The 27347-nt window shown below is 41.6% G+C and overlaps 1 protein-coding gene across 2 annotated transcripts; it reads left to right on the top strand.

Moving 5' to 3' along the window:
• The first annotated feature begins 9465 nt into the window (after positions 1-9465).
• Positions 9466-14568, top strand: RPL29 (ribosomal protein L29). 2 transcript variants are annotated; one of them, XM_072989772.2, is made up of 4 exons: positions 9466-9656; positions 10476-10521; positions 12554-12618; positions 14359-14568. In XM_072989772.2, exons 2-4 carry the CDS (start codon positions 10485-10487, stop codon positions 14455-14457), a joined length of 201 nt encoding a protein of 66 aa, XP_072845873.1. In that variant the 5' UTR covers positions 9466-9656; positions 10476-10484; the 3' UTR covers positions 14458-14568. The 2 variants fall into 2 exon arrangements, with proteins under 2 accessions (XP_072845873.1, XP_072845874.1); XM_072989773.2 differs by having other exon boundaries at positions 9588-9783.
• The last annotated feature ends 12779 nt before the right edge of the window (positions 14569-27347 follow it).

Genomic DNA, 27347 nt, shown 5'->3' with positions numbered 1-27347 from the left:
GGTTTTACGTATCAGGACATAATAAAAATCATCTGGTCCTTTTCAAGTCTGAAAATTGGGTAAATACAACCTCAGAAGAACAACAACACCTGACACATTACACTGTGTCAGGATTTATTTTACAAAAATAAAGCTGAAATGGAGAAGCTTTTTGTGAAAAACTACTTGTGGGCTACTGTAATAATTAATCGGTCTTTCCTTGAGGGCAGATTTCCCTCTGCCCTCAAGGAAACACTCATTAGGCCCATTAGAAAGAAACCTAGTTTGGCGGCGGACGAAATTGGCAATTATAGGCCCGTCGCCAATGTTTCTTTCTTAAGCAAGGTAGTCGAGAGGGTGGTGGCTGATCAGCTTCAGGCGTTCCTGGATGAAACAGATGCCCTGGATCCATTCCAGTCAGGCTTCAGGCCGCGCCACGGAACAGAAACGGCATTGGTCGCCCTGTGTGATGACCTATTGAGGGAGGCCGACAGGGGCAAAATGTCTCTGCTGGTCCTCCTCGATATCTCAGCGGCCTTTGATACCATTGACCACGGTATCCTCCTGGGGAGGCTCACCGAGTTGGGAATAGGTGGCCAGGCTTTCGCCTGGCTCCGTTCCTTCTTGGAGGACCGCCCCCAGAGAGTACAGCTTGGGGAGAATGTCTCGGCCCCGTGGAGCCTCAATTGTGGGGTCCCACAGGGGTCGATCATCTCCCCAATGCTGTTTAACATCTATATGAGGCCGCTGGGGCGGGTCATCAGGGGGTGTGGAGCGATGTGCCATCAATATGCGGATGACACGCAGCTCTACATCTCCTTTTTTCCAACTGCAGGAGATGCCGTTCTGTCCCTTCAGCGTTGCCTGGGGACCGTATTGGAATGGATGCAGGAGAACGGGCTGAGGCTGAACCCGGACAAGACGGAGGTACTAAGGGTGGGCGCTCCCACAGTTGGGGACTTGGGAAACTCCCTCACTTTTGGGGGTGTGACTCTGCCCGCCAGGGATGGGGTCCGCAGCTTGGGGATCCATCTGGACCCGGCGCTCACTATGGAATCTCAGGTGGCGTCTGTGGTCCGTACCGCTTTTTTCCATCTTAGGCGGATAGCCCAGCTGCGACCCTACCTTGATGTGGGGGCGCTTACTACCTTGGTGCATGCGCTCGTAATCTCAAGATTAGACCACTGTAATGCGCTCTACGTGGGGCTACCTTTGAGGTTGCTGCGGAAACTACAGGTGGTGCAGAATGCTGCGGCCAGATTACTTAGTGGAGTGAGAAGATTCCAACATATCTCGCCCACTCTGGCCGCACTGCATTGGCTGCCCATCCGATTCCGCATCGACTTCAAAGTGTTGATGCTTACCTATAAAGCCCTAAACGGTTTAGGACCTCGATACTTGGTGGAACGCCTTCTCCCACCAAGATCTACCCGTGTCACTCGTGCGAGCCAGGAGGTGAGGCTGAGGAGCCTAACGCCGAGAGAGGCCCGGAAGGAGAAGACCAGAAATCGGGCCTTCTCGGCGGTGGCTCCTCGTCTCTGGAACAACTTACCTCCTGAGATTCGCGTGGCTCCCTCGCTGGACATTTTTAAGAAACAACTAAAAACATTGATGTATAGGCAGGCTTTCCCAACAGAAAACTCCTGACGATTTTTCTTTTCTTATATCTTTCTTTGATTTCTATCTTAGTCTAGGTGCAATGTTTTAAAATTATATTGTTTCTTTTATTGTAAGCCGCCTAGAGTGGGCTAATATGTCCAGATAGGCGGGATAGAAATAAAATAAATAAATAAATAAATAAATAAATACCAAGTACACGTTATGATTCACCTTTAGCAGCAATAATGTGATCATTTTCTGTATGACTTTTATCAGTCTCTCACATAGTTGTGGAAGAATTTTGACCCACTCTTCTTTACAACGTTGCTTCAGTTCATTGGGATTTGTGGGTATTGTTTATGCACAGCTCTCTTAAGGTCTCACCACAGCATTTCCATCAGATCGAGGTCTGGACTTTGACTGGGCCATTGCAACACCTCGATTCTTCTTTTTTTTAAATTCCATTCTGCTGTAGATTTGCCAGTGTGCTTGGGATCGTTGTCCTGTGGCTCCAAAACAAGCCCAAATCATCACCCCTCCACCACTATTCCTGACGGCTGTTATGAGGTGTTTGTGCTAATATGTTTGTCACGGTCCCCATGTGGCCCCTGCTTGTTTCACCAAACTAAGAGCTCATGCTACTGTGTTCCAGGGGCACCTGTTGATTACCTCAACATTATCTATGTATTATTAACGATCAAGGTCCAAGCCATATGTCATTTTCAAAGAACCAAATATAAATTGTTTATTGTTACAGATGATGATAGTTCAACCAATGTTGTTAACTCTTAACAAACATCCTCCTTCATCCACTCTCAATCACCACTCTCCTGCCCAAATTCCAAAACCACACCAAACTCCTAAACTTTCTCAACTCCCTATCTCTCTGACTAAACCCCCCTTCCTCATGCTAAGTCTCTTATATCTCTTGACTCCACTCCCATTGTCAATGCAGACATCGCATTACTATTTATGACCTGGGCAGAGGGACAGGGCGAGTGGCAAGAGCAGCAGGACTTCTCAAAGCTTTGAGAAAGACCTGCTGTATACAGCGGATCAAGACCCCCTTGAATAAATCAAGGGCAGGGAGGTGTGGGAGAACAGCCCCCTGAGTTGTGAAGGATTGAGAGATCATAGGGGGACGACCTGCAACCCACTCTCTGGGCGATTTCTCTCCCTAGACAGAAGATCCAGCCGGTGCCATTTTCAGATGATTTAGCTGCGTAGCATGCCTGGATCAGGAGATTTACACCCTTGGAAGGAACATCGGTATCACGAAGGAGGGAAGTGAGTAATTGAGCTCAACGTTTCAAAAACTAGAAGGAAAACAGTACCTTTGAGGAGAACATCCAGAGAAACGCAACAATATTTATATAGTGCTTTTGAACTTGAAAAAACTTTGCTTATGTTATCTTGCATAATCTGTAGTGGGGAATCTCTGACTCTCCATATATTTTGGGTTACAACTCCCATCAGTCCCACTCAGTGTGGCCAACAATAAAGGGTTGTAGGAACTGTAGTGCAAAACATCTGGAAAATTAAAAGTTCCACGGTTCTGAATTACAATGAGGTAACAAATTACCGTATCCTTTGAACAATACTGACCTTGCCCAAAGGAGGAGCAGTGCTGAGAGATGGTAGGAAAAATTAACTTTGGCCCAGGATCTTCCTAATTCACTGCTAAGCTTCTCTATCTAAGAAAAGTAAATAATACCAAGAAAAACTGTAAAACTTTCAACTTCTCAAAACAAATTATAAATACATTTAAAGAGAATACTACAAATGCACATATACAGTGGTTGAAATTCTTTGCTCAGCGTAGTGCATCACTAGAGCAGGCCCACTGAATCAGTGGGGATTTGGTGAGTTAACGCCGCACTAAGTTCCACTGATTCAAATGGGCCTACTCTAGTTGTGACTTCCTATGCTAAAGTCAGTCACAACTAGAGTAAGCCATTTGACTAACCAAGTCCCTACTGATACAGTGAGCCTACTCAAGTGCAACATACTACGCTGAGCAAAAGAATTTCAGCCAGTGTGTACAACCAGCAATGAAATGTACACACACACTCTTGACAGAGATGATCCAACAGTGCCCCCAAGTGAGCAAATGCACGAACCTAAAAGCTTATGCACTGAGCTATAAAAGCTGAGCTGAAATGAGATTGGCCATGTCTTCTATTTTGCAAAGCACAGTCTTCTTCTTTTACATAAAGGCATCCTTGCTTACCTATGTGCCAAGTTCAAAGGATACATTACCACAAAAAGGGAGAATGGGGGCCTTGAATTTATCTTTTCGCTTATGGAAGATCAGCTTGTCACAGCCTTGTGAGATATTGTTCTATTGCAGCCATTTCAGGTATAGACATTCTTTTCACTCCTTTTATTTATACCAATAAATTAGTATGTGCAAATTGCAGACAAAGCAGTGTCTTAATTTATCCTCTCAGGCAGTAATTTTCTTCTGTTTTGGAGATGTGTAAATAACTGTGAGATTCGCAATATGAAATTAGGTTTCCACATCTAAACTTAACTTTGTAGCCACAAAGCTCTGAAGTCGCAACTAGTTGCAAATAACTACTTAATTTGTAATTTCCTAACTTGGCGTGCTTACTTGGCATGATGCTGAGGTTGGGTGAAGACCTTAGTGTGAACATGAGCCAGTGGTACTTACCAGGTTTCAGGGGACAGCACAGGCAATGTCCAAAGGATACGGAGGCAGAGTCACAATGCTCTACCAAGAGTGTGTTCCCTTACTGAGAAAACTCTATCCAGCAGTTTTCAAGACAAGGATCTCTATACCTGATGATAGAGCAAGATTAGGATTCTTTTGGCATACTGCCCACCTTCGTGCCCAACTATCTCACTGCCTGAGCCAGTGGAGACAGTGTTAATCCGTTCAAAATGATTATGTTGGAGGATTTTGTTATTGATACTGTGGTACTCTCATAAGAAACAGATGCTTTTATGACTTCTAATGGCAATCATGAGCCTGTTTTAATTAAAATCTGGCCCAATATATTTGTCTAGACTCACTCAGGATGAAAATGATCTGTGGATAGCAAAGTACAAAAGAACTTTGTCATTATGGACAGATATTTATGTAATAGGGTTTAGCTCTGCTGTGATACCTTACCTGTAGCGGTTTGCCCTCAGAAACGGATGGATCCAGAATGTTCTGATGGACTTTCCCACTGCTGCAACTGATATATTACCTCACAGAATGAGGAGATGACTGTTGATACAATTCCTCATAAGCACCTTCTGTGCGTAAGAGCACAGATTCCTTAGACCAGTGGTCCCCAACCTTTTTGACACTGTGGACCGATTTAACATCCGGGGTGGGGCGTCTGTGCATGCATGTGGGGGAGCATGCATGCATCCATGTGTGCGGGGGGCATGCATGTGTCCATGCATGGGTGGAAGCATGTATATCTCCGTATGTGCGGGGGGACATGCGTGCGTGGGGAGCATGTATGCGTCTGTGCATGGGGATTCTTTGCTGCTTTGCTTGCATCATCAGAACACCATTCAGGAAAGCTATTTCAAGTATTTAAGTGGCTCTTACATCCTAGATATTAATGTCTATATGAGGAGCCTTCAGATCTCTGCTCTAATGAATTTGTCAAACATTTTATAAGTAAAATAACTCACATCTGTTTTGACTTGGCTCCACTTTAAGGATTGGGGGAGTAAATGGAACACTCCTTTGTTCAGTTCTGATTGATGAGTTTCAGTTAGTCAAACCTGATGGTGTGGACAAGTTGCTTGGAGCTAATTATTTGTTCCTTAGACCTATGTCCAACCCTGACTTATAAACACTGCCAGAAGTTTGGCCAGTTGGGTGGCAGAAGTTATGGATGCTTTGTTTTTGTTTTGTTTTGTTTTTTGCAAGACATTGGTGTTCCAGTCCATCTTAAGATCAACATTTTTAAAAAGTTCACTGGATCCCAACAACTTAAATAATTATAGGCCAGTGTCTAATCATCATTTTTTTAAACTAAGGTGTTGGAACAAGTGGTGGCAGAACAACTTCAGGCTTTCTTATATGAAGCTAATTATTTGGATCAATTCCAGTCTTCGTGTGAGAACTTGCTTTGGGACAGAGATCGTCTTGATCACCTTAGATGGGTGGTGAAAAAACAAACAAACAAACTGATGGTTGGATGGATGGATGGTCTATTCCAGGAACTAGGCATGAAAATGAGTCCCTAGTGGTTCTGCTGGACTTCCCAGTTGCATTTGAATAATAATATTAATCATTGTATCTTATGTCATTCTCCCAATACAACACTGGGGGCATGGTTTAGGTTATTAAGGCTAAAATGTAATTTCTGAATGGGATTTGTAATCATGGAATTGTGTAGAAGGAATCCATATAGGTCTGTGTTAGCATAACTAGATGCTTCGAGAAGCTGTTTTCTCTTAGAGCTAGCTGGAATTTTCCATGAAGCAGACTTGGCCAGAGATGATAAGGAGTCAAGGACGATGGTCAACAACACCTGCACATCCTGTGGGAAATGGAGGTGGAGTGTAGAGAGACAGCCTTTTGCTCTGATTGGTTAACATCACAAAAGGGTGGAGAAGAAGGGTGGTTCTAGAAAAATGGAGAATGGTGACAGAAAGAAGACTTGGATTTTTACTTGATTTTTACCTTGGATTTTATATGGATTTTCAGGATGGACTTTTGAGTTCCAATTGCTAGTTTTTACTGTTATGCTAGGATGTAGTTCAGAGCAAGGATAGAGAAAGGGGGGCTATACCTTGCCTACCTTTCAAGCTATTTTTAGAGTTTTTTATTTTATTTTTATAGCTGGAATTTGCTATAGTTCTAACTGCTTTGATTTATGGAAATGTAATTGATTGCTATGCTTTTGCAAACAAACTGATATCTCTAAAATCTTTATTTTTCTAATAAAACAATAATTCTTAAAATCCTACGTTTGGTCTCTTGAACAGCAAAATTATTAGGCCACAGATATGCTACTTGAGTCCATTAACTGCCTGAGTTTTGTTCGTCTTGGCAGACTCCAAAACTCCTGATTTTTATCTTTGGTTTTCTCTCAGTTAATTGCTTATTAGAAGAGACTTGGGGAAAGGAGTAAGTGGTACTGCCTGGGTAACTGGACTCAGCTCAGCTGTATTAGGAGTACGCTTATACCTGGAACGTCTCTGTTCAAGCCTCAGGTGATCTTTTAGAAGACCCTGAGTGATCACACTATTTTGCAATGGTACCAGTACTATTTTGCTAAAAGTTCCGAGAAACTTTTAGCTTCAGTTTCCTGTTTGTTTGTACATGGGGGAGGGATAAGAGGTGCCTGCAAGGTAGCTGGCTAATGAGGGCTACCTATGTGGGGATCCCAGAGATGACCCTGATGCCTGCATTGCCCAAAGGAGCAGTAGCAACGATTCTGACCCAGCTGAGGTGCTGGCAATGAAAGCCACAGCATGAGAGTCAAATAAGGCCCCAGAATGAGCTGAGGAGCAGGTACAAGTACACGCACACAACCTGCTCTGCTAGCCATCCCTGATGAGTCTTTGACCAGGGCCAGGACTCATCCTCCTCTCCAACTGTTCGAGCCCAGGACTCTCGAGCACCCTATGGCCTTAGCAGCACACCCTTTTGAAATTTCATTCCCTGGGAGGTTAGTGCGGGGAACTCAACTCTCCAGGAAGCTCCCAGAGGGAGCCAAGAACGGTCTTCTTGTTTTTGTTGGCTCCTTGGTTGCAATAAAGTTTTTTCTTGGTCATTCTCACAGCCCATGGAATTATTCAGCCGCCATCAGCATCACCAGGAGTGGGTTCATTGGTACTCACAGTACTCTCTTATGTTTTTTAACATGTACACAAGGGCGCTCGGAGAGGTCACGTAGAGTTTTGGAATTAGGCGTCACCAGTGTGTTGATGACACCGAATTGTCACTTTTCTACTAATGCCAAAGAGGCTGTAAAACGTCTGAATTGGTGTCTGGATGCAGTGGGTGAACAAATTAAGGCTCAAACCAGGCAAAGCAGAAGTTGCTCAATAAAAAGGCAAATCTGGGATTTCAATTACAGTCTATTCTCATATGCCTCTTGAAATACCAGGTTGACAGCTTGGTGGTGCTCTTGGACTCAGCATTCCTCCTGGAAAACCAGATAAATGTTGCAGAGTTTGGAATTTTAGTTACATTCCTCTAGCAACACAGCAAAAGTGTATAAATTCACAGAGCAGAAATAGCTTCAAGTTCCCCAGATTATTTGCCATCCCAAGAGGTTAGGCTGGTGGGTATTCAGCATCCTGAATGTGGAGTTCCCTTCCAAGCAAACTTAGATTGGCCCATCACTGCCTTTGTCCTTTCAGATTTTTTTTTCTTTTGGTATTTTGGTGAATATTTCAGATTTGTTTTTTTAAAATTTCAATCTATTTCGAAATGGTTTTAATCTGTGCTTAATTTTTGTGATTTTGTTTTGGATCTTTCTGGGAGGCCTAGTGGTCAGAAAGCTGATGAACGAAAGATTTAAATAAGAAAATAAACAAATAATTCATTTTCCAATTCTGCTTTTTTCTCACAAAGAATGTATAATTAATTATATTAGTTTGTGACTGTAACTTAATGAGGGATAACTTTACTCCTTTGCAGTGTAACAGCAGCTTTTCATTCCCTGTACAGTTACAATGGATGCTGTGTCACTAAAACTGTAGAGGGAAAATGTCATGCTCAAGTGCTCTCAGAGTGCTGCCTCATTTTCTCTTCTTGGTTGACACAATAATGAGAAGAATGTCAATTGTACTACAGGCCAACTGCTTATAGCATTCAGATGATTTTAATAAAAGAATCCTGCTTTTGTTAGTTTTAAAAAATGAGGAAGTTACTTTTTAAAATTGGAACTATAATGATAACCAACCTTTTTGCCTTGGAAGTATAACCGTAAATAAATACTTTTTGAAAGTTCATAATTTTCCCAAGCAATGCTGTATCACCTCATATGGATTGTAGTAAGTATGCCAGTTTGCTCTCTGAAGAGGCAAGCTTACAAGATATAATGCCTTGCATCATGTTACAAGGAACATTATAGAGAAACTATATGTCTTCAATACAACAAACAAAACAAAACAAAACAAAACAAAACAAAACAAAACAAAACAAAACAAAACAAAACAAAACAAAACAAAACAAAACAAACACAACAACAACAACAACAACAACAACAACAACAACAACAACAACAACAACAACAACAACAACAACAACAACAACAACAACAACAACAACAACAACAACAACAATAATGTTCCAGGGAAAATTTCCCAGGGTTCTTCACATTGTTGCTAGTCAGCACTTAACATGTGCCAGTTTTCTTAAATCAGATGTTGGCATGTGTACTTAATCATAATACTTAGATTCCATTCAAATTCAAAAGAAGAGGATACCACCTTCAGAGTGAGGGACACCTTCCAAGCACAGTGCATTTTAGAACAAAATCTTCAGTTATTAATAAAAGAAGGCAGGACAGATTTCGTGGATCTGGACCAGCCTGTCACCTCGAAAAATCTGCCCATCAATATGAGAATTCCTATACCATGCTATAGAAGAAGGCAATGAATATACTATTAGAATAGTCTAATATTTAAAGAAATGCCATGTTGTTATTTGATATAACATGGTGTTCCCATTAAAAGCTTTTCTGGTATCTCTGAAGATCTCTAGTCTCTTACAAAGAATTCATAGTAAAAGACTAGAGATCTTCAAAGATACCAGCATAGCTTTTTATGGGAACACCCTGTTATCTCAAATAACAACATGGCATTTCTTTAAATATTAGACTATTTCTAAAGTCCCTGAGGAAAAAGAAGCAAGCAGCAAAACAGACGAATAAACTGTCTATAAAATATTGAATAAAAAAAGACTTCCTCTTTTTTTGTCTCTGAACGGAACACTTATGACTGCAGCTTGCGTTTCCAGCCGGACATATAAAAACGCCGGATGCCTGGTTCCGTCTCTGGCAGTCTCTATGGCTCTGGCTTCTGACTTCCCGAAATGCTTTGCGAATGCCCTTTCTCTTCCGGTTTTGGCCTGCTGGTTCGAGGAGGTCCAGGTGAGAGATTATTCTCGTAATCGGTCTCCATCCTTTCCCGCGAAAGCGTTGTCGCGTCAAGGAGCCCATAAAGGAGGCGCTGAAAAGGCTTTTGAGAAGGCTGTACCTTTCTTTCTGGTTGAAGAAGGTGAAGGGGTGAAGTTGGGTTCTCTTGTGAGGGGAGAGTAGAAGGAGGAGAAAAGAGGCGGACAAATGGGGGAGGTGGGGATGAAGTCACGCATTCTGAAAATGACCCACTGTGGCTTTTAGCTCTTCGAAAGCTTTTCTTGGTGGGCCTTTAAACGGCGGTTCTATGTGGCACGTAGGTTATGTTTTGTTGGTTAAGGTAGTAAACCGCCCTTACACGATATGAAAGAGAATCTGTTCTTGCTTTGAATTTGCTACCTTAGCATGCAATAGCGTCTAGTAGTTAGATGAGTGGTAGAGAAGATTTCAGGAATATGTGGAGGATGCTTCTGTCAGCAATTCTGTTAGTCACTGTATTTTATTTTATTTATTTAATTTATACCCCGCCTATCTGGACCAAAGGACCACTCTAGGCGGCTGTAGTTAAGTAGAACTTCCATTCTCAGTTGCTGTAGATCTTTACCAGTGTTGTCCTGTGTTAGTGTAATTTGAAGTAAAGCCTATTTTGTTCAGTGGAATTTAACTTTCCTTGTACCTCCTCGAAAGCATCTGATTTGATTCAATAAAACATTTCTTTAAAAGTTGATTTGGAGTATTATATGACAGTATTTTTTTAACTTTAAAAACTTCTGTAGTAGGCAAATTCTGGGTGTATTTGTGATGAGTGCTTTTGATCTTCATTCATTTCCACAGGTTTGAGCCATGGCCAAGTCCAAGAATCATACCACGCACAACCAGTGTAAGTTTATATGGGGATTTGGAAGTAAAAATCAATCAAATGTGGTTTTATGTTGTAATCATTTAATTATTACCAATTCCTACCTGAGTATGCAGAAAAAGTGTTAAATAATATTCATTTTGTGTACAGCTGTTTACCACTTAATCAGTAATTATGGTGCTTTAACCACCCTTTGGGAAGGATGGACACTCGTCACCTTGCCTTGTGATGAGCATAAATATTGGGTGTTGGCCCTGATGATCATAAGAGCCCTTGTTGTTTGAGTCCTTCCACAACCCTGCAGGTCATCTTCATGTGCAAATCATCTGTCATGTTTGTAATGGTCTCCTTCAGCAGTGACATGTGCACTTGCTTTTCAGATAACCAGGGAACATTTGATTGAATGACATCAGTGAATTCCATTTGTAATAAAGGCATATAGGAGGCTACATTGCACGCTTGAAATCCACATTTCTTATCAAGGTGATGACCTTGTTAAGCCAACTTTTAAAATAAGACTCAGAATAATGTAGCATTCAGAGCGGCCATCCCCTTTTCAGATATGGTGTTAAGCGCTCCATACTTGGCACACTATTTATTTTTGAGACAGGATGATGTGCTGTATAACAAAAATAATAGTGTGCAACCAAGTCTAATCCAGCGTAGGATCCTTGGTAGGGTTTTCTATGTATAAAGTATTCTGAGATGATTTACCAGTTTTTGCTTCTGGGGTGCTATGGTACTACACAGCTTGCTGAAGGCTACACAGGTTGGCTGTTTTCCTAGGAGGTATACTGTGGAATCAAACTCCTGACCCCAGGTTCTGCATCAGGTGCTTTCAATTCACTAAGCTGTATTGGACTTAGTTCTATATCGGACTTGTCAAGAGTGATGGAAAAGTTACATTGTTGGCAAAAAGTTAAAACTGAGCTCTAAACAGATATGCAAGAAAGTTGTTAGAATTGTATTGGCCTCCATATAGCATCCTATTTATGTATCAAGGTGTGATGCTTTTTACTCCAGGTGAAAATAGATGCTCAGCTCAATTTTAAGCATACGTCCTTGAAAGAGCAATGGATCTTTAAGTTTGCTTCTGGGTCACGACAACTGAATACGTTTTACAACCTCATGTTGCCATTTCTTTTGCTAAGTGGGGGAAATGCATGGGTTTTTCATTCAGTAATAGCATTTCTATGGTTGTTTAAGTACTTTGTATATCAGACGTCTACCAATTTTGTATTGTGTTGATCATTAGCCAGAGTAGGTAGTGTGAGCTGTAACTGTCCCCAAGAAATCAAGTATTGTTTACACCATTATGAACATTGGAGACAAACATATTTGAGACACAATGAAGAGTCAGATATAATGCCTCCCTCGTCTTCAAGCTGAGAAGACGAAGCATTTCTTTCCTGCAATTTCAGGATGTTATCTTAAACAGAGCAGTATCTGAAAGTTTCCTCTTTCACAGCTTTGAAGTAAAAAGAGGAGTACACATACCACAATGGTCATAGCTATCACCTTCTCTGCCAGTCTTTCAATCTCAGTATTAATGGTGCTAATTATCAAAACTATCCTTCCCTCTGAAGGACTTGGAATTAGTGGTGCTCCAAGCCAAAGTAGTAGCACACCTACCTTCAACTGGTTTAGAAGGTGTGGGAATTCACTGGAGGAAGGCAATGGCAGAAATTTGTGCTCAACTGACTGGTGCTGGGTAAGGAGGATACAGCACCCTTGCAGCTCAAAAAGCTTACACACAATGGTTGCTTTGTTAGGCCCATCAAAAAGAGGTAGAAACCTAATGGTGAACAAAATTGTGGACCTGTCATGAGGACACTACTTGCCTACTTAAGTGAGTACTTGTCTACTTAAGTGTATTGCCAACTCAAGATTTTAAGTAGGTACTTCTTAGGTAAAAGCTTGCAGTGCTTTAAAACAGAAATATGTAAAGGTTCAATTTCTCATTTTGGTTGAGTATGCACATAAAATTAATACAGAAACATAAATATACAGTATCAGCAGGCCTTATCTCAAATTATTTTTTTCCCTTGAACAGCTCGCAAGTGGCATAGAAATGGGATTAAGAAACCCAGATCACATAGATATGAATCTCTGAAGGGGGTGAGTTAAATTCTTTTTATCTCATTGATAGCTGTATCTGCTCACTGACAGCTGCTTTGTGTAGACCTTGCATTCTGATGCAAGACCTTAAAAGGGTGCATAACATGAGTGACAATGAATGCATGACAACTCTTAAGTATTGGATTTGATCTATTGTCACATATGGATGCTAAAAACTCCAACCTGTGTTTTATATTTCATGTTAACAGGATGTAAAAATTTTACGTATCTTAGCAAATCCTAGATATTGGGTTTTTCTCCCCCTGTTTGCTTCAAGAGGCAAGAACAGTAACAATTGCTGTCTATTGCTGAGGGACAAACTCACCTTAGCCAGTCTATCTTCTGTCATTGCTTTGCTCAGATTTCCTTCTTTTCTCCAAGACTTGCAAATTACTATGTCTCAAATAGAGACATTGGTGATAGGTCTTTCTCTTCTCTAGTGAACATAATTGTTTTTTCTCTGATTTCAAATCTCAGAAGTGGAGAATTTTGTTGCAATCATGGTCAAATGGGCAAAGAATCGTCTGTGTGTGTATTGATTTCTGAACAGAGTTTTATGCACAATTTGGTTAGATGACAGAAAAATAATCTTGGTGGAACCATTTGGTCAAGGTTGGCGTGGTTTTTAGAAATTCCAGATGTGCAGAAGATGCATTTTTCACTACCAGTACAAGCAACATTCTTGTGACTTGGGCTATGTTGCTTCCTCCATATAGTTTTTACTGTTGATATTAACTAATAGTTCTGCTTTTTTAATTACTCTTATTTACTGTATATCCCACCTTTCTCTTGAGGGACACAGGGCAGCTTAAAATCCACATTTATATCCTATCTTTCCTTTGCTCTTAAATGAGGGCAGCACGTATAGCTCTTCTCCCTGTTTTGTCCTCACAAGAACCCAGTGAAGTAGATCAGACTGAGACACTACTAGTCTTCAAGTGAGTTTTTTTAACTCATTGAGAGCTAGAACCTGGACTTCCCAATACAGTGCTCCTGCCAGTACAGTACACTGGCTCTGCTATCCTGCTTGGCATATTTGTAAACTTGAATTTCTTGTGTCTCTTGCTTAGTGACAGTCTTCTGCTGTAGTCAGGCCTTGCAAGTGCACACTTGTGTGCCCTGGATTGTTCCCATGTCATCTCTTCATGAAGATCACCTTGACTTTTTTTTAGCTAAGAGGCGTTTTATTGTAAATTCCACTGAAGTCAGAACTGTTAGAAGAGCTGCAAATCTGAATATCTAATATACTCTTTTATTGCCAATATTCACAGTTGCAGTAAAAACTGTGTTTCCCTGTGGTGCTGTTTACAAAGTCAGGCATTCAGAAATAGAACAAAAAAGTAAAAGAGAAGAGGATACAGCAGGTCATGGAGGAGGGGTAATGAGAAAGCAGAAAGATCAGGGCTGTTGTCCTGTAATAGCTACTCTATCTCATAATATCTTCAAATCTCATTCACTGTTGTCCCTTCACAGTCATCAGTACTAAAGCATATGCAGCCAGCAATGTATGGTCTAATTTTCAGCCCTGCTGCATGGGCCTCCCCCTCTTGCGCATGCAACATATCTCCCCTGTGCTTTGGGTTCTGTTGTGACTTGAACCTAACACAATCGCTGCGTGGAAAAGGAAGACATCTGCATGGAAGAAAGCGGAGTTGTGCACACACGTGCCCAGCTTAGCAGGAACCTTGGCAGCCAGTGAATTTTGGAAGCAAATAATCTTTGTATTTCATTTTCTTCTAGGTTGACCCCAAGTTCCTGAGGAACATGCGCTTTGCAAAGAAACACAACAAAAAAGGGCTGAAAAAAATGCGGGCCAATAATGCTAAAAATGCTAAATGACCAACTAGCTCGCCTTTGAATGGGACTGACTGGCCTGGTGCAGTTTTTCCTCTGATTGTTAATTTTCACTCAAGGAGTTTTGTATAAATAAAGTTGAGTGTGTTGTAACAACGTGAGTGTTGAGCTTCCTGTTTTGACTGTACTAAAGCACTGAAACAGGCTTATCAGTTCTGCTTTAGTCACCATATACTATATTTTCTTATATTAAAATACTCCAGGAAATTGCATGCAGACAGGAGTGGCTACATACACTATATTGGAGTGGGCTATGGATCTGAAAAGTATGAGACTGGGGAAAAATAGGCTGGCAAGATCCAACTGATGCTAAAGCAGTTGAGTTCATAACTTCCATTTATTGTGGGGGTGTTTTTTCCAGTGTTTCTTATGCATATGAATTATAATCAGTGGATTCATTGTTGTAATACCATTTGTCCAGAAGGTGGTGTCTTTTGTACTTGCAATACTGAAAGGAAAACCTGAGATAGAAGAATTTTGTGGGAAATCTGTACCAACAATTTTAAGATCATAATTTGGTCATTTGCCTGAACAGTATCAATTGTTAGCTGCCTATAGGTCATATGTGAACAACTGGTAGCTCCTAAGAATGCTGTACTAGTGGACTATAGTCATTCTTTACCTGTTAGCTGTACTGGATAGAGCTGATGACAGTTGCAGACCAGCAACATCTGGAGGACCACCAGTTTCTCATCTTGCTGTGATAATCCATTACAGAACTAAACGAGAGTCTGTTGGAGCAAATCACTGTCTCATTGAAAAATGCAAAGCATAAGTGCTCCACCTCTGTCCTGGTGATCTCGTATTTGCAATTCTGCAAGCCAGAGGTCAGTTCTTTGCAAACAGTTGCCTAGACCAGCATTCTGCCAAGAGTGACCAGCAACATGCCCTCTTAATTTTCAGCACCGCTGGGCGGGGTTCCGCCTCTCACATGCAACCTTTCCCTGCATACACACCGCTGTCCTCCCTGCATGCATGTGGTTCTGACGCAACCAGAACCAAAGGGGCTGTGTGGAGGGAGGGGGAGTCACATGCATACACGTGCGACTTACAGGGAACCTTGGTGACCAGCCATGTGCTTCTGGGAAACTTCTAGCCCTTAATAGTAGAAATAGTAGCTCTTAATAGCAGAAACACTGCTCTTTAAGTTTTTAGCATCTAGTGTTCAGATAGGATACTGGTTCTTATTAACCAGATTCCATGTTATGGGAAATAGCCCTTGAGTAAGCCCTTGATTTGGTGATTATTGTCACTTCATGCTGTAGTGAACTTCTTATGTGAAGAAGTATTTCTCAGACCTATCTGCAATCCCATCAGATGAGTTAGAGAAGAATATTTGTACCCAACTACGTTGGAAACCTACATTATGATACCACTTCCTTGTCTTTTCCTTTGACCACTTCAGTTGCCCTTAACCCATTTTCCAACTCTGAAGCTGAGTGAAAATGGGAAGAATTATTTTTTTCAGACTACAGCTTGAAGAGCACCCTAGCCACCATGGCCACTGATAAGTGCTTTCTTATGACAACTAGAGCCTTGGAACAGGTGCAGTTACTGTTTTATGTACATAAGAATTGGTCATAATTAATCCAGTCTTAAGGAATGTGAAGGCTTTGCTTCTAGCTTTCCTGTGAAGCTTTCCTTCCTTACCAGCCCAATCCTGAACATCATCTTAGTTGGGAAGACCTTGGAAATGGGATGTTTGAAGTAGTATAGATACGAGATTTGAAAGAAGTAGCTCTTCCATTATCAAAGGAGCAATTCTAGCATTTTTCCTGAATCTCACACCACTTGGCTTTGTCCTCAAATACTTACCGTACATGCAATAAATACTGCCCTGGAATGGCACCAGGAAGGGTTGTTCATTTTAAATGACTACCTAGTTCACTTATTGGAATAAGAATAGTTTTTATTACTCTGGACCTGATTTTTTTAATAACGGATTCATTCAGATGTTTATTTCTTTTATATTCTGTTTTACTTCCTGAAAGGCAGTTTACCACAACAACTTTAACATTGGAAGAGTACAGCACCTATCCATTAAAAGACCCTCTCTCAATATCATTTATGAAAAGCCTGCCTAAATTTACAGGTATTTCCTGGTAGAAAGCCTAGCTGTACACTTCATATCTCACTCTAAAGTGAAAAATTTCTGCTCTGCTTTCTGTCCTCTTGTGTTCTTGAAATTTAAACTTGGTCTTAACCATGGTACAATAGGTATGGATTTTTTAAAGCTGATGGAGTTTCATATCTGCAGACGGACCTGATGATTAATATGCACAAGACACACACAGTGGCTTTATGATCCCTCTGTTACCTCCAGTTAAACATTTTCTGTAGGGTTTTCCATTAAATTAGAGAAGGCTCTTTGCCTAAAGAGAAAACCACCTTAAAATAAATTGTAAGACTAAATAGCTTTTTCCTCCCATATCCATGGGTAATTAGGAAACACTACCTTCGTTGGGAGCCTTTTGTCATTGCTGACCTTCAGCACTCTCTTGCCATGCAATAGTTTCCCAAATATGGTCCTGACAGCTTCCAGCTCAAAATAGCAGCATGTGACACAATGCAAGATGCAATAATGCCCTCCAAAGCCAGCGCTTCATTGTGTGAGAGGCGGTGGGGGTTGGCTAGCTAGCTTTGGTAATGCAAAGGTATCAGGTTTGCCTCTGTCTCATCAAATAACCTTGGCATGAGAACAACATCCCAAATCCCTTGGAGCCAAGGTTGTCAGGCTCGTTTCTTGGCTGTACATGTGTGCAGCATCAGCACATGCCAATCTTCTTCTGCCCCAGGACTGAATATAAGCGCATTGATGTTTCTCCTGTTACTACATTTCCTAGCTGCACATCCGGTTATTCAACATACTCACAGACAAGTATAATGCAATTAAGCTTTTAATTACACTCACTTCCTATTAATAATATCTATGGTATATCGACATGTATTACCAGTCCATTTTAATCTTGGTAGCTAAGTTGTGCTCCTGCTGAGGCCCAGCTCCGTTGAAGGTTCGCTGTGGGATTCCTATGGCATTCCCCTTAATACGGGTGTGTGAAGTGAAGGAGCCATGTTGGACCAGAAAGTAACTGGGAATGGACATTGGCGGATGGGACTAGGAGGAGGAGGAGGAGGAGGAGTCATCTGGATATTTCATGTTTGGCAAGAGGAGGTTCCTGCTGATGTTCATTTCACCCTGAGGGGCTATCTTGTTTGTATTGCAGCTGAGTTGGTTCCCTTGCAGTCTTTTGAGAGCTGTAATGAAACTGTTTGGCTCCTTGAACTTAGCAGGCAGGAGTGCACGTTTCTGTCGGCGTGGTAAGGAGGATAGAACTTTTTCTCTGTACTGCAAAACAGGGAGAAGTATGCCTTAGAATAATCTTATGTGGAACAGAAGCAACATGGGAATATCAGATTACTACCAATATACAGTACCCTGCTTCAAGGCTGAGGAATGCCAGGCCTTTCAGTTTTTTGGACTTCAGCTCTCACAGTCCCCATAAACAACTTTCATGCTGAAGTTGACATACAAAGCATCTGGAGGGCCAACCTTTCCCTGTTTCTGCACTACCAAGACAAAAATTGGCACAGTTTCCTCAGGTACTCCCATTTCCTCTCCCAGTAGTGGGGAAAACACAATATCGGTGTCATTTATTGATATGTGCTAATGTTTTAGCAGTATGCAAATAAGCAGTTGGGGAGGATTCTTTCTCTAGATTTAAAACAGGCCACCCCATTGGCCGGTGTAAAAGTTTGTATAATGATAGACAGCCTTGTTCCTGGACCCATTCTTTGCATTATTACAGCCAGACACCTTGCTGCTAAAGTATGGCCTAATATGTGGCCAAACTCTAATGATGGCAACAGAGTCAACCTTTGCAGGGGATGGAAAATGAGTGAGATGGAATAAATGGTCTTTGAAGGTATCAAAATTCCAAAGCAATGCTATCGGCAGCTTGAGAAAACAGCGCTAACCTAACCCAGGACATTGATCATGAATGTAAAAAAATTAGCCTCCTGATGATTATTCTGGTTGTATAGGTCTGGCAGAAAAGTGGATTTCTTATTCATTTTGAATTCACAGTTTGTACAAGGAGGTATTGCCATTTTATTCCTTGTTTGGAAAAGGAGGAGTCTATGGACTTGACAAATGGAATAATTGAAAAACAATGTTCTAATCCAAGCTGAAGTAGGTTGCATCTTTTTCCCTTAAATAGACCTCATCTGAAAAGTGAAGAGGAATTCTACACTACAGAGCAGGCAAGAAGAGATTTACCTGCTTATTTAGACAGATGTGAACCACTGGGTTGTAGATGGTGCCTGTTTTAGCCATGTACATAGGGATGCTCTGCAGGTAATGGTCCATGGTCACTTCTGGCTTCACCACTTTGGTCAGAGCAAAGGCAGCATAAGGCATCCAGGTGAGAAGGAAGGCCAGAATCATAATGACAGCTGTCTTGGTCACCTGAGACTCAGCCCGCTGAGTTGAAGTGCTTTGGACCACACCACTTTTTGCCACCTAGAAAAGAGAAGAAAACAGGTTACAAAAGAGCAGAATATGTTTTTCTTGTTTCTCTCCTTGTTTCAATAACTTTGGTGTTAACATAATTTTCATGGATTAGGAAAACAAAATAAAACACAAAACTTTTGTTGGATGAATTCAGAGTGGATGAGAATTTTCTGACTTGGTAAGAATTCCAGTGTACACTTGCCATAATGTTAACAGGGACAGACTGGGGCTAAGATTTAACATGCACTGCTTGTATATTTTAACCCCATCATCTCTGCTGAATAAAGCCAATGTAGTGGGGGAGCAGGGCTTGCTATTTCCATTTCTCTGTATCACAGATTATCAAAAAACAGCATGCAGTATTTTTCTCCCAATTGAGTTACATTGGCTGGGACTAGTATGCCGATGGGAAAAAAACATTATTGGGGCTTCTCTGTGTTTCCCCACTGTTTTTGTATGTGTGCATGGTGTGTAAAATAAATTGTAGAAACCTTTCACAACTGTGCCACAGAATGTCTAGCCAGGGCCAGAAAGAGACATTAGAAATGAAGAATGTTAACATTGCAGAGATGTGGTTGAGGCAGCCTTTGGAAGTGAATTCAAACTTCAAAGGACAGACTATACGTCCTGGAAGCCATTCATCAAAGAAAGAAAGCATTATCACAAAGGGGAGACTGGCCAGGTAGCTCAGTGAGTTGGCCATCTGGCTGCAGAGCCAAAGGCTGGGAATTTGATTCCCCACTTTTACCCCTGGGAGAAAGAATCAGGCTATCCTTGGACAAGCTGCACAACACAATCCCAGAGCACTTCTAAAAGAAGGGAATGATAACTTCTGAATACTATACCCCATACCTTGAAAAACCTGGAAAAGGTTGCCATAAGTTGGAACTGATTTGACAGCATGTGATTAATAATTTAATTAATTAAAGATGAGAAAAGCTTGTGCTCTTGATACCTAGACATTTATGGTTTTTAAACATTTCTTTTTTCCATTCATGGTCTAGGATACTTCCTTCATGCCAATGTACTGTATTTAGGAGGATCCATAGCTCAGTAGTGGGTCACATGATTTGCTTGCAAACAATTCCTGATACATTCTCTGGTATCCCTAGATAAAAAGCTCTCACGCAAGAACAGAGTCGGGACTCTGCCCAAGATCTTGATGAGCTCTTGTCTCTTTGAGTAAACAAAGACTGTGAAGCTGCAGGAGTCTGATTTATCATGAGAAGTGTAAGGAAGATTCATGTGTTCCTCTAATGCCACTATAGCATTGTTTATTATCCATTTTCAGCCCTCTGGTTTACTGCTCAATCTGTTATGTCTTATAGAAATGAAGAGGTAGAAGGAAATACTGTGTACTGTGACACTTCTAGCCAAGGCTGGAAGGTGCCAATTTGAATGCTGCCTCATGTATGTGTGTGCACACATGCACGTATTTATACATACGTATATATATATACTGTATATATAGGATTGGTCTAAAACAATTTGCCTTTGGGCACAGAGCAGCAAATGACATCACTTTTTCCTTCTCCCTCCATCAATACCAGATAAGGCTTTCTATCTGAGGCAGAATATCCCACAGTACTGGCCCTTTGTGTATATGAGAGATGTGCAGAAGCCTTCGAAAACCAGTCCCTTCCCCCCAATAAAGGGTTTACCAATCAGGACTAACATACCCTGTGCCCTTTTGGAGACCCTATAATCTGTTACAAGATGAAGGGTACTTAGTTCAGTAATTCTACATGCAAGAACAATCTTGAAATAATTGTAGATCACAAGCTGAGTATGAGCAGTGTGATGCAGCTGCAAAAAAGGCCAATATTATTTTAGGCTGCATTAATAGAAGTATAGTTTCCAAATCCTGTGAGGTACTAGTTCCCCTCTATTTGGCACTGGTTAGGTCTCATCTTGAGTTCTGTGTCCAGTTCTGGACACTGCACTCCAAGAAAGATGCCAACAAATTGGAACAGATTCAGAGAAGGGCAACAAGGATGATCACGGAACTGGAAACTAAGCCCTGTGAGGAAAGATAGAAAGAACTCAGTATGTCTAGCCTTGAGAAAAGAGGGGAGATATGACAGCAATACTTGAACAGTTGTCATACAGAGGAGGGGCAGGATCTGTTCTCAAATTCCAGAAAGCAGGATGTGTAATAATGGGTTCACATTACAGGAAGCCACATTTCAGTTGAATATTAGGAAAAACATACTGTTCAAGTAGTAAGACAATGGAACCAATTACCTCAAGATGTACTGATCTCTCCAACACTGGATGCATTCAAGAGAAAGCTAGATAGTCATCTGTCATATCTACTTTGATTTGGACTCCTGCCTTGAGGTAAGGGAGGGTGGGTGTTGGGTTCGACAGCTTTACCACCCCCTTCCAGCTCCATTATTTTATGATTCTGCAACCACAGCCAAGGTGAAAGGGAAAAGAATGTGGAGTTCACGGTAGGTGTCAAAGCCACTAACAGGGAGAGGGGTCAGGATTTCCTGGCCTCCTAGCCCTATAACCCTTCAAATCTACCCATCTCACTATTCCTACATTTGTCCTACATTTGATGTCATGGGTGTGATTTTGTCACATTTAGCTTGTCTCTGAGGCTATTAGGAGATTCATGCCAGTCCCCAGATTTCCCAAGATGTAAAGACAGGCAAACAAGCCATCTATTTATTTTATATTTTAAGACCACATCTTGGCCTATGGTGTTTCCTTTTCAATCTCTGGAAAATAACTTTATCAATTTGCATCTCAAGAGTCTGGCTACACTAAAGGGCTCGGAGGCTAACAACCTTTCTCTCTTCCTGGCTGTCCTTCCTCACCTTGCGTCTTCAAGCTTTTTGCCTAAAGTGATGGCCGTGTGAGTTCTGGAGGTGGAGAAGTGGCAGAGGAGGGCCTGGGGACAGCCATAAAGGATGGTTCGCAGTGGCAGCTGCAAGGACAATGCTGCTGCGCCAAGGATTCTCAGCATCCCTTGGAATAATGTGCCTATAAATAGCTGCAACTCACCGCCATCTGGCCGATGTCTCTCCCTCAGATGTTTTGATTGTGCTGGGACAGTTTTTAATGTCTCCTAAGCCTATGCCATCTCCCCAGTGCTTCATAGCTGAGGTTTCTCTTTTGCCTTTTCCTCTTAAGTGAAGCAACAGCTTTTTTTCAGGTTTGCCTGGACTGTGGCGTGCTCTCCCCTCGGGAGAACAGGCTGGCCCCTCTCCCTTTTATCCTTCCGCTGACAGCGGAAGACCACCTTTTCAGGCAGGCTTTTAACAATCATGATTGAATCCCGACACGCCTTTTTCAAGTTGAGATGGTTTAAAATGTTTCCTGGCTTTTTATTATTCCATTGTATTTTAATTAGTGTATATATTTTATGGTTACTATGATTTCAATTCTATTATTTTGAATACTGTGAGCCGCCTTGGGTCCTCCTATCATGAGAAAGGCAGCCTAAAAATGAAACAGACATACAAACGGACTGCAGCCACTTCAACCTGTTGCCTCAGCTCTATCTAGGTCCTTGACATGCAAAGGGACCCATATGCCAGGAGGTTTCTTCTCCGGCCCGTGGAGACTGTTTACAGTGTAACACTTTCGTAAATAAGTACACTGTACTTGGCTGGATTGTTGAACAGGACATTTTTCCCTGAGTGTCAGTCTTTATCAGTGAAAGGCTCAAGTAAAAGAGCCCATGCCTTTTACATTCCACAGGAACACTGCACAGTGGCCTCCAGCCTAACCCCATAGAATTTTCAATTTCCTATATCACAAATTCTTTCTTTCCTTTTATCGTAACATCTCACTTCCACAATTAAGGAATTGCTGCTGGAGACAGCCATGGCCACCCACTTCGCTCATGGCATTTGTCCTGAGCTCAGCAACAGTGTGTAACGACATTATATAATGCTTGTTACTTTTTCCCTGTTTTGAGGCCACTTCTTTCCCCACAGACTGGAGTGTTCAGTCATTGTTGCAGAAATGATAGTGTGAGGTAGGTTGGTAGTGATTTTTTTAAAAAAAAAAAATTTAAAGTCTGTTGACAGTAACACTTCAATAATGCATTCCCCATTAATTAGGAGTAACCAGCAACATTTTGCTCTTAAGAATTAATGACTAACAAGTAAAATGTTATTTTTTAAAATTTCAAATCCAGGCACTGCATTTTGCCACACAATAATTTGTGGGACCAAGAATAATTTTGAAAACTCATAAATACAATGTATTGTGCAAGTAGACCTATAGTGCTTTTGTTTTTAAGGTAAAATCCTATATATACACCATTCATAGGCATCCTTTAGTCTCTAGAGATTATGGTAACGTGCTATGTATGGAGGACTTGGAACAGCGTCTAGTGTTTTGATGCTGTGCGCAAAGCTGGAGTGTCCTCTCCAGGGCACGAAGCCTGGGTAAAATAATATGGAAGACAGGCTGTTACCCAACCAGCAAATCTCCCCTCTCCACATCACAGTTGACAGAATGACACGAACTGCCTCCGGATTTTGGCTCCGGATTTTGCCTCGAGGTTAACTCCTGAAGCCTTTTCCATGAGTGGATATAGCCACAAGGCAGTGGAGGTTTGAAATCGGAGTTTTCCTTCTCCTAGATGGGCTGCCTTCCCAGGCTAACGAGTCCCACCTACCCAGCCTGCTCGTTCACGGCATGGAGGATGATGGCGGCGCTTCAGTTGGGGTTTGAAGTCGGAGTTTTTCTTTCCTAAACACAAGCCACTGACAAAGTGCTGAATGAAGCTGCCTTTCATCCTCCATTTCTGATTATGGTGTCATGCCTCCAATTTCATATCTTCTTCAGAGATGTTGTAACTTATGCTCACTGGTGATCCTTCCCCGCCACCTATTTCAGTCTCCAAACTATTAGAATACTTCACCTGATGTTTTGTTGGAGGAAAGCTATTCTGCTTTTTGCACTTTTTGGTTTTTAGAAGTTACCACTTCATTGCAGATGTTTTTGGTACTTCTGCAATGAAATCAGGCTGTTAAAGCAGCCCTTTAGGATCCAAAAAACAAAGGTATATTTTAGGATGCCCAATAGGATGTTTCAGGAAACATACAAGCAGATTTTTAAAAGGAGTACTTGGAAGAAAACTTTCCTCAACCACCTCTATGTCAGAAGCATCCTACTCAGTCCAGTGAAATAGATTTGACTTCCTCACCCCAGTTGTTTTGTTGGAGGAAATGTCTTCTGTCTTTTCCACTTCTTGGTTTTCAGGAGTTGTTGCCAAGCTGCTTTCCTCTGTTGAGGACATGATGACTCTACCTAAAGTCTCTGCTGGAGACTTTATAAAGTTGATGAAAAGTGACATCACAAAGTGTGGTCAAGGTATTGTTACCCGGTGTGGGGGTGCCATTCCCAAGGTTGCTAAGCGACATGGTTGCTGTAGAGTACCTGCGCAAACATCAGTCCTGTTCATGGGAAGCAATAAGGCTGCAGCTTTAATGAGAAACTGGGGAACAAACCTTTTCAAGGGACCCATCGGCGTAACTGCCCATCTGATCTTCCATATGTTGCCTAGTGCTGGTAATATTGCATAAGGCTCTCAAAGTAGGCGTCCTTCAGTCTTGAAAAACTATGATAAATGTGCTCTGTATGGAAGACTTGGAACAGCGTCTAGTGTGGCTGAGAAGGCCAATTCGAGAGTGACATTGAAGACAAATGCAATCTGTCCAGCTCCCTGATTTTGCTGCTTTCGGGGCTGCCTCTTTGCCTCTGCCTGCTGGAGAAGGGTCTCTTCAAATTGGGAGAGGCCAAGTTGGGAATAAATCTAATTTGCTTCAAAGGATTTTTTTAAGGAGACATGCATTGAATTATGCTGTTACTGTATCTTTAAGAAACTCAATAGGTCTAACTGTTTTTAAAGTCTCAGCCAAGTAGCATCTTTGAGGCTAATCTGACCAGAGCATAAACTTTTATAGGCTAGAAACTCATTCATGGAATGCAGCCAAAATTTTAAATATTTAGTCCTGTTTAATTTGCTCTACGCTCAAGAGGAATGAAGGAAGATTTATAAGTTAGTGAAGGAGTCCTAAAAATATTTGGTGGTTGTAGAAGTTTTAATTTTCTGATAACTTTTAATTTGTAATCTAAATTTCTCTTAGTAGTCTTGTGATATTTTTACAGTTCAAGATATATGAATTGTGTCATGCTACTTTTTGTTTTGTCCTCTACTTTTAATGTTCATGCAGCACGTAGGCTTTGCTGTGTTTTTTTTATATTACTTCTAAATTAATATAACTTCTGTTGTGTGCATGTGATGTCCCATCAGGTCATATTATATAATTAGGTTTTGTTGGGTTGTGATGTTTTTTTTCTTAAGATTGTTGTTTTTATTTTGTTTCTATAACCATGTTTAATTTTGTGTAGCCCCCCCTCCCAGAGTAGTGGTTCACCATTAGTTGAGTGGGGCATAAATTAAATACTATAAATAAATAAATATCCAGCTTATAGTGAGCCTAATATGGTGGGTAGGGACAATATCAGGTGCAAAAGGGGGGCATCCCTTTCTTTTTTTCTCCATCGGTGTGATGGAGGGGTTGGTGGGTGATGGCACATTCCTCCTTTTCTGGGTTACCCACTCCTTTCTCTCGGTCTCTTCCTCCCTCCCTCCCTCCCCCCTCCAAACCTGGTGTAGCAAAAAGGGCAGATGGGAGTCTGTCTGCTTTCAACCAGTGATCAGCTGTTTTTTTGTCCCTTGTATTTCCATGTATGGCTTTTCTCTCTCTTTTTTCTCTCTCTTTCTCTGACTCTGCTGCCTGCCTTTCTGAGCCATACTTGAACCCACTGTCATTTCCTTTCCCCATAACTCTGGCTTTGCACAAACCTGCCACTTCAGGATACCAGGAATAGGTTTTTCTGGCCATTTGGATGGGACAAGTGTGTATTGCTCCTCCCCCACCACCTCAAATGAACCTGTCTAAATGGCACTAGCCTGAACCAGCCTGCACCAGAAGGGCCAATCTGGACACACTCTTTAAAAGTGAACTATTGTCTGTTACATGAAACCAGGGTAGTTGACTTACCTTCCTCAGAGTGCAGATGAGTTTGCCGTATGACAAGAAGATAAGAGTGAAAGGAACCAGGAAACAGCAAATGAACAGAGAGAGGTGGTAACTGCGACTCTTCCAGCCTTCTGTGTGCCATGCAAGGGCACAGTTTGAGGCAATGCCTTCCATGTCATAGCTGCTCCAGCCGAAAAGTGGTGGAAGAGTCCACATCGTAGACCAGAACCAGACGAACAAGAGGGCCAGGATAGCATGTTTCTTCCCAAACTTGATGGCTTTGAATGGCCTGCACACCACTAGGTATCTCTCCACAGCACATGCCACGGCTGACCAAAGGGCCACTAGCCCTATAGCAGGAAGAGGACATAGTCATGCATGTGTATTGGCTTCCTGGGAAAACACAGTCTGAAACCTTTCTATGATGCGGCCATAATGAAGACATTTATTGATGTAACAGTCATCCTTGGCAGGAAATTCTAAAACTTGGGATTCGCCACCAAGGATGTCTTCTCTCTCAGCCACTCCAAATTTGCTTGTGAGAGTGGCAAGACCTTGAGAAAATATCCCTTTCTCCTGCCCATAGCAGGGCCAGGAAAGATAAGAAGCCTTTTTTATTATGACAGGATGAAATGATTCCTCATGGAACACTGCCCTGCCATTCCCTCACTTAATTGCATAAGTAGACACACTCCAAGTCATCCCTCCATAGGGTCTCTTCCACCTTTGCAGTTTTAAGATGATGATCAGCATCATCATTGTCATCATCATTATCCTCTTGCCAGATTTTTGCCTGATGGGACTCAGGAAAATTAGGTCTGATATATATATTTTTAAGGCCGTAGTCTGTTTTAGTCTGTTGCACCAAAAAGCAAAGAATCCTGTGGTGACTTGACACTTTTTGTGTTTTGTGAACTATGGCCCACTTCCTCAAATACATGGAGTGTAGCCTCGGAAGAGATACATTTAAATAATTGAATACCCTTCTACGAGAGTATATTTTATGCATGTGAAGGAGTGGTGCCAAACAAACCTTGTTCATCTTTAAGCCGCCACAAGACTCTTGGTTGTTAAGGCAATGCCTTATCAGAGGCCAAGCAGAGCAACAAGACTTGTAGACTACTCATTGTTGAAATCACTTCACGTACATTAGGTCACTAATTTTGACGAACTGCATGTGTGGTTGACGTGGCAGATGAGGAGCTCAGAGAGAATGATTTGCCTAAGAACGTCTAGTATGTTGATAGCAGAGATTAGATTTGAATGGCAATTTCCTGTATCATAGTCTATAGCCATGATACAATGTAAGTTTTAGTGCTTTGTGAAGTGAAATAAAAGAGGCACGTTGAGTG

The sequence above is a fragment of the Pogona vitticeps genome, chromosome 2 (assembly GCF_051106095.1).
Source record: "Pogona vitticeps strain Pit_001003342236 chromosome 2, PviZW2.1, whole genome shotgun sequence".
Lineage (NCBI taxonomy): Eukaryota > Metazoa > Chordata > Lepidosauria > Squamata > Agamidae > Pogona > Pogona vitticeps.
Note: the sequence above shows the minus strand (reverse complement) of the source record. Positions and strands in the feature narration are given on the sequence as shown.

Coding starts and splice junctions, on each gene's coding strand:
- RPL29 (XM_072989772.2), top strand. CDS start 10,485: ATGGCCAAGTCCAAGAATCATACCACGCACAACCAGT. Junction 10,522..12,553: donor TCATACCACGCACAACCAGT/GTAAGTTTATAT, acceptor TCCCTTGAACAG/CTCGCAAGTGGCATAGAAAT. Junction 12,619..14,358: donor GATATGAATCTCTGAAGGGG/GTGAGTTAAATT, acceptor ATTTTCTTCTAG/GTTGACCCCAAGTTCCTGAG.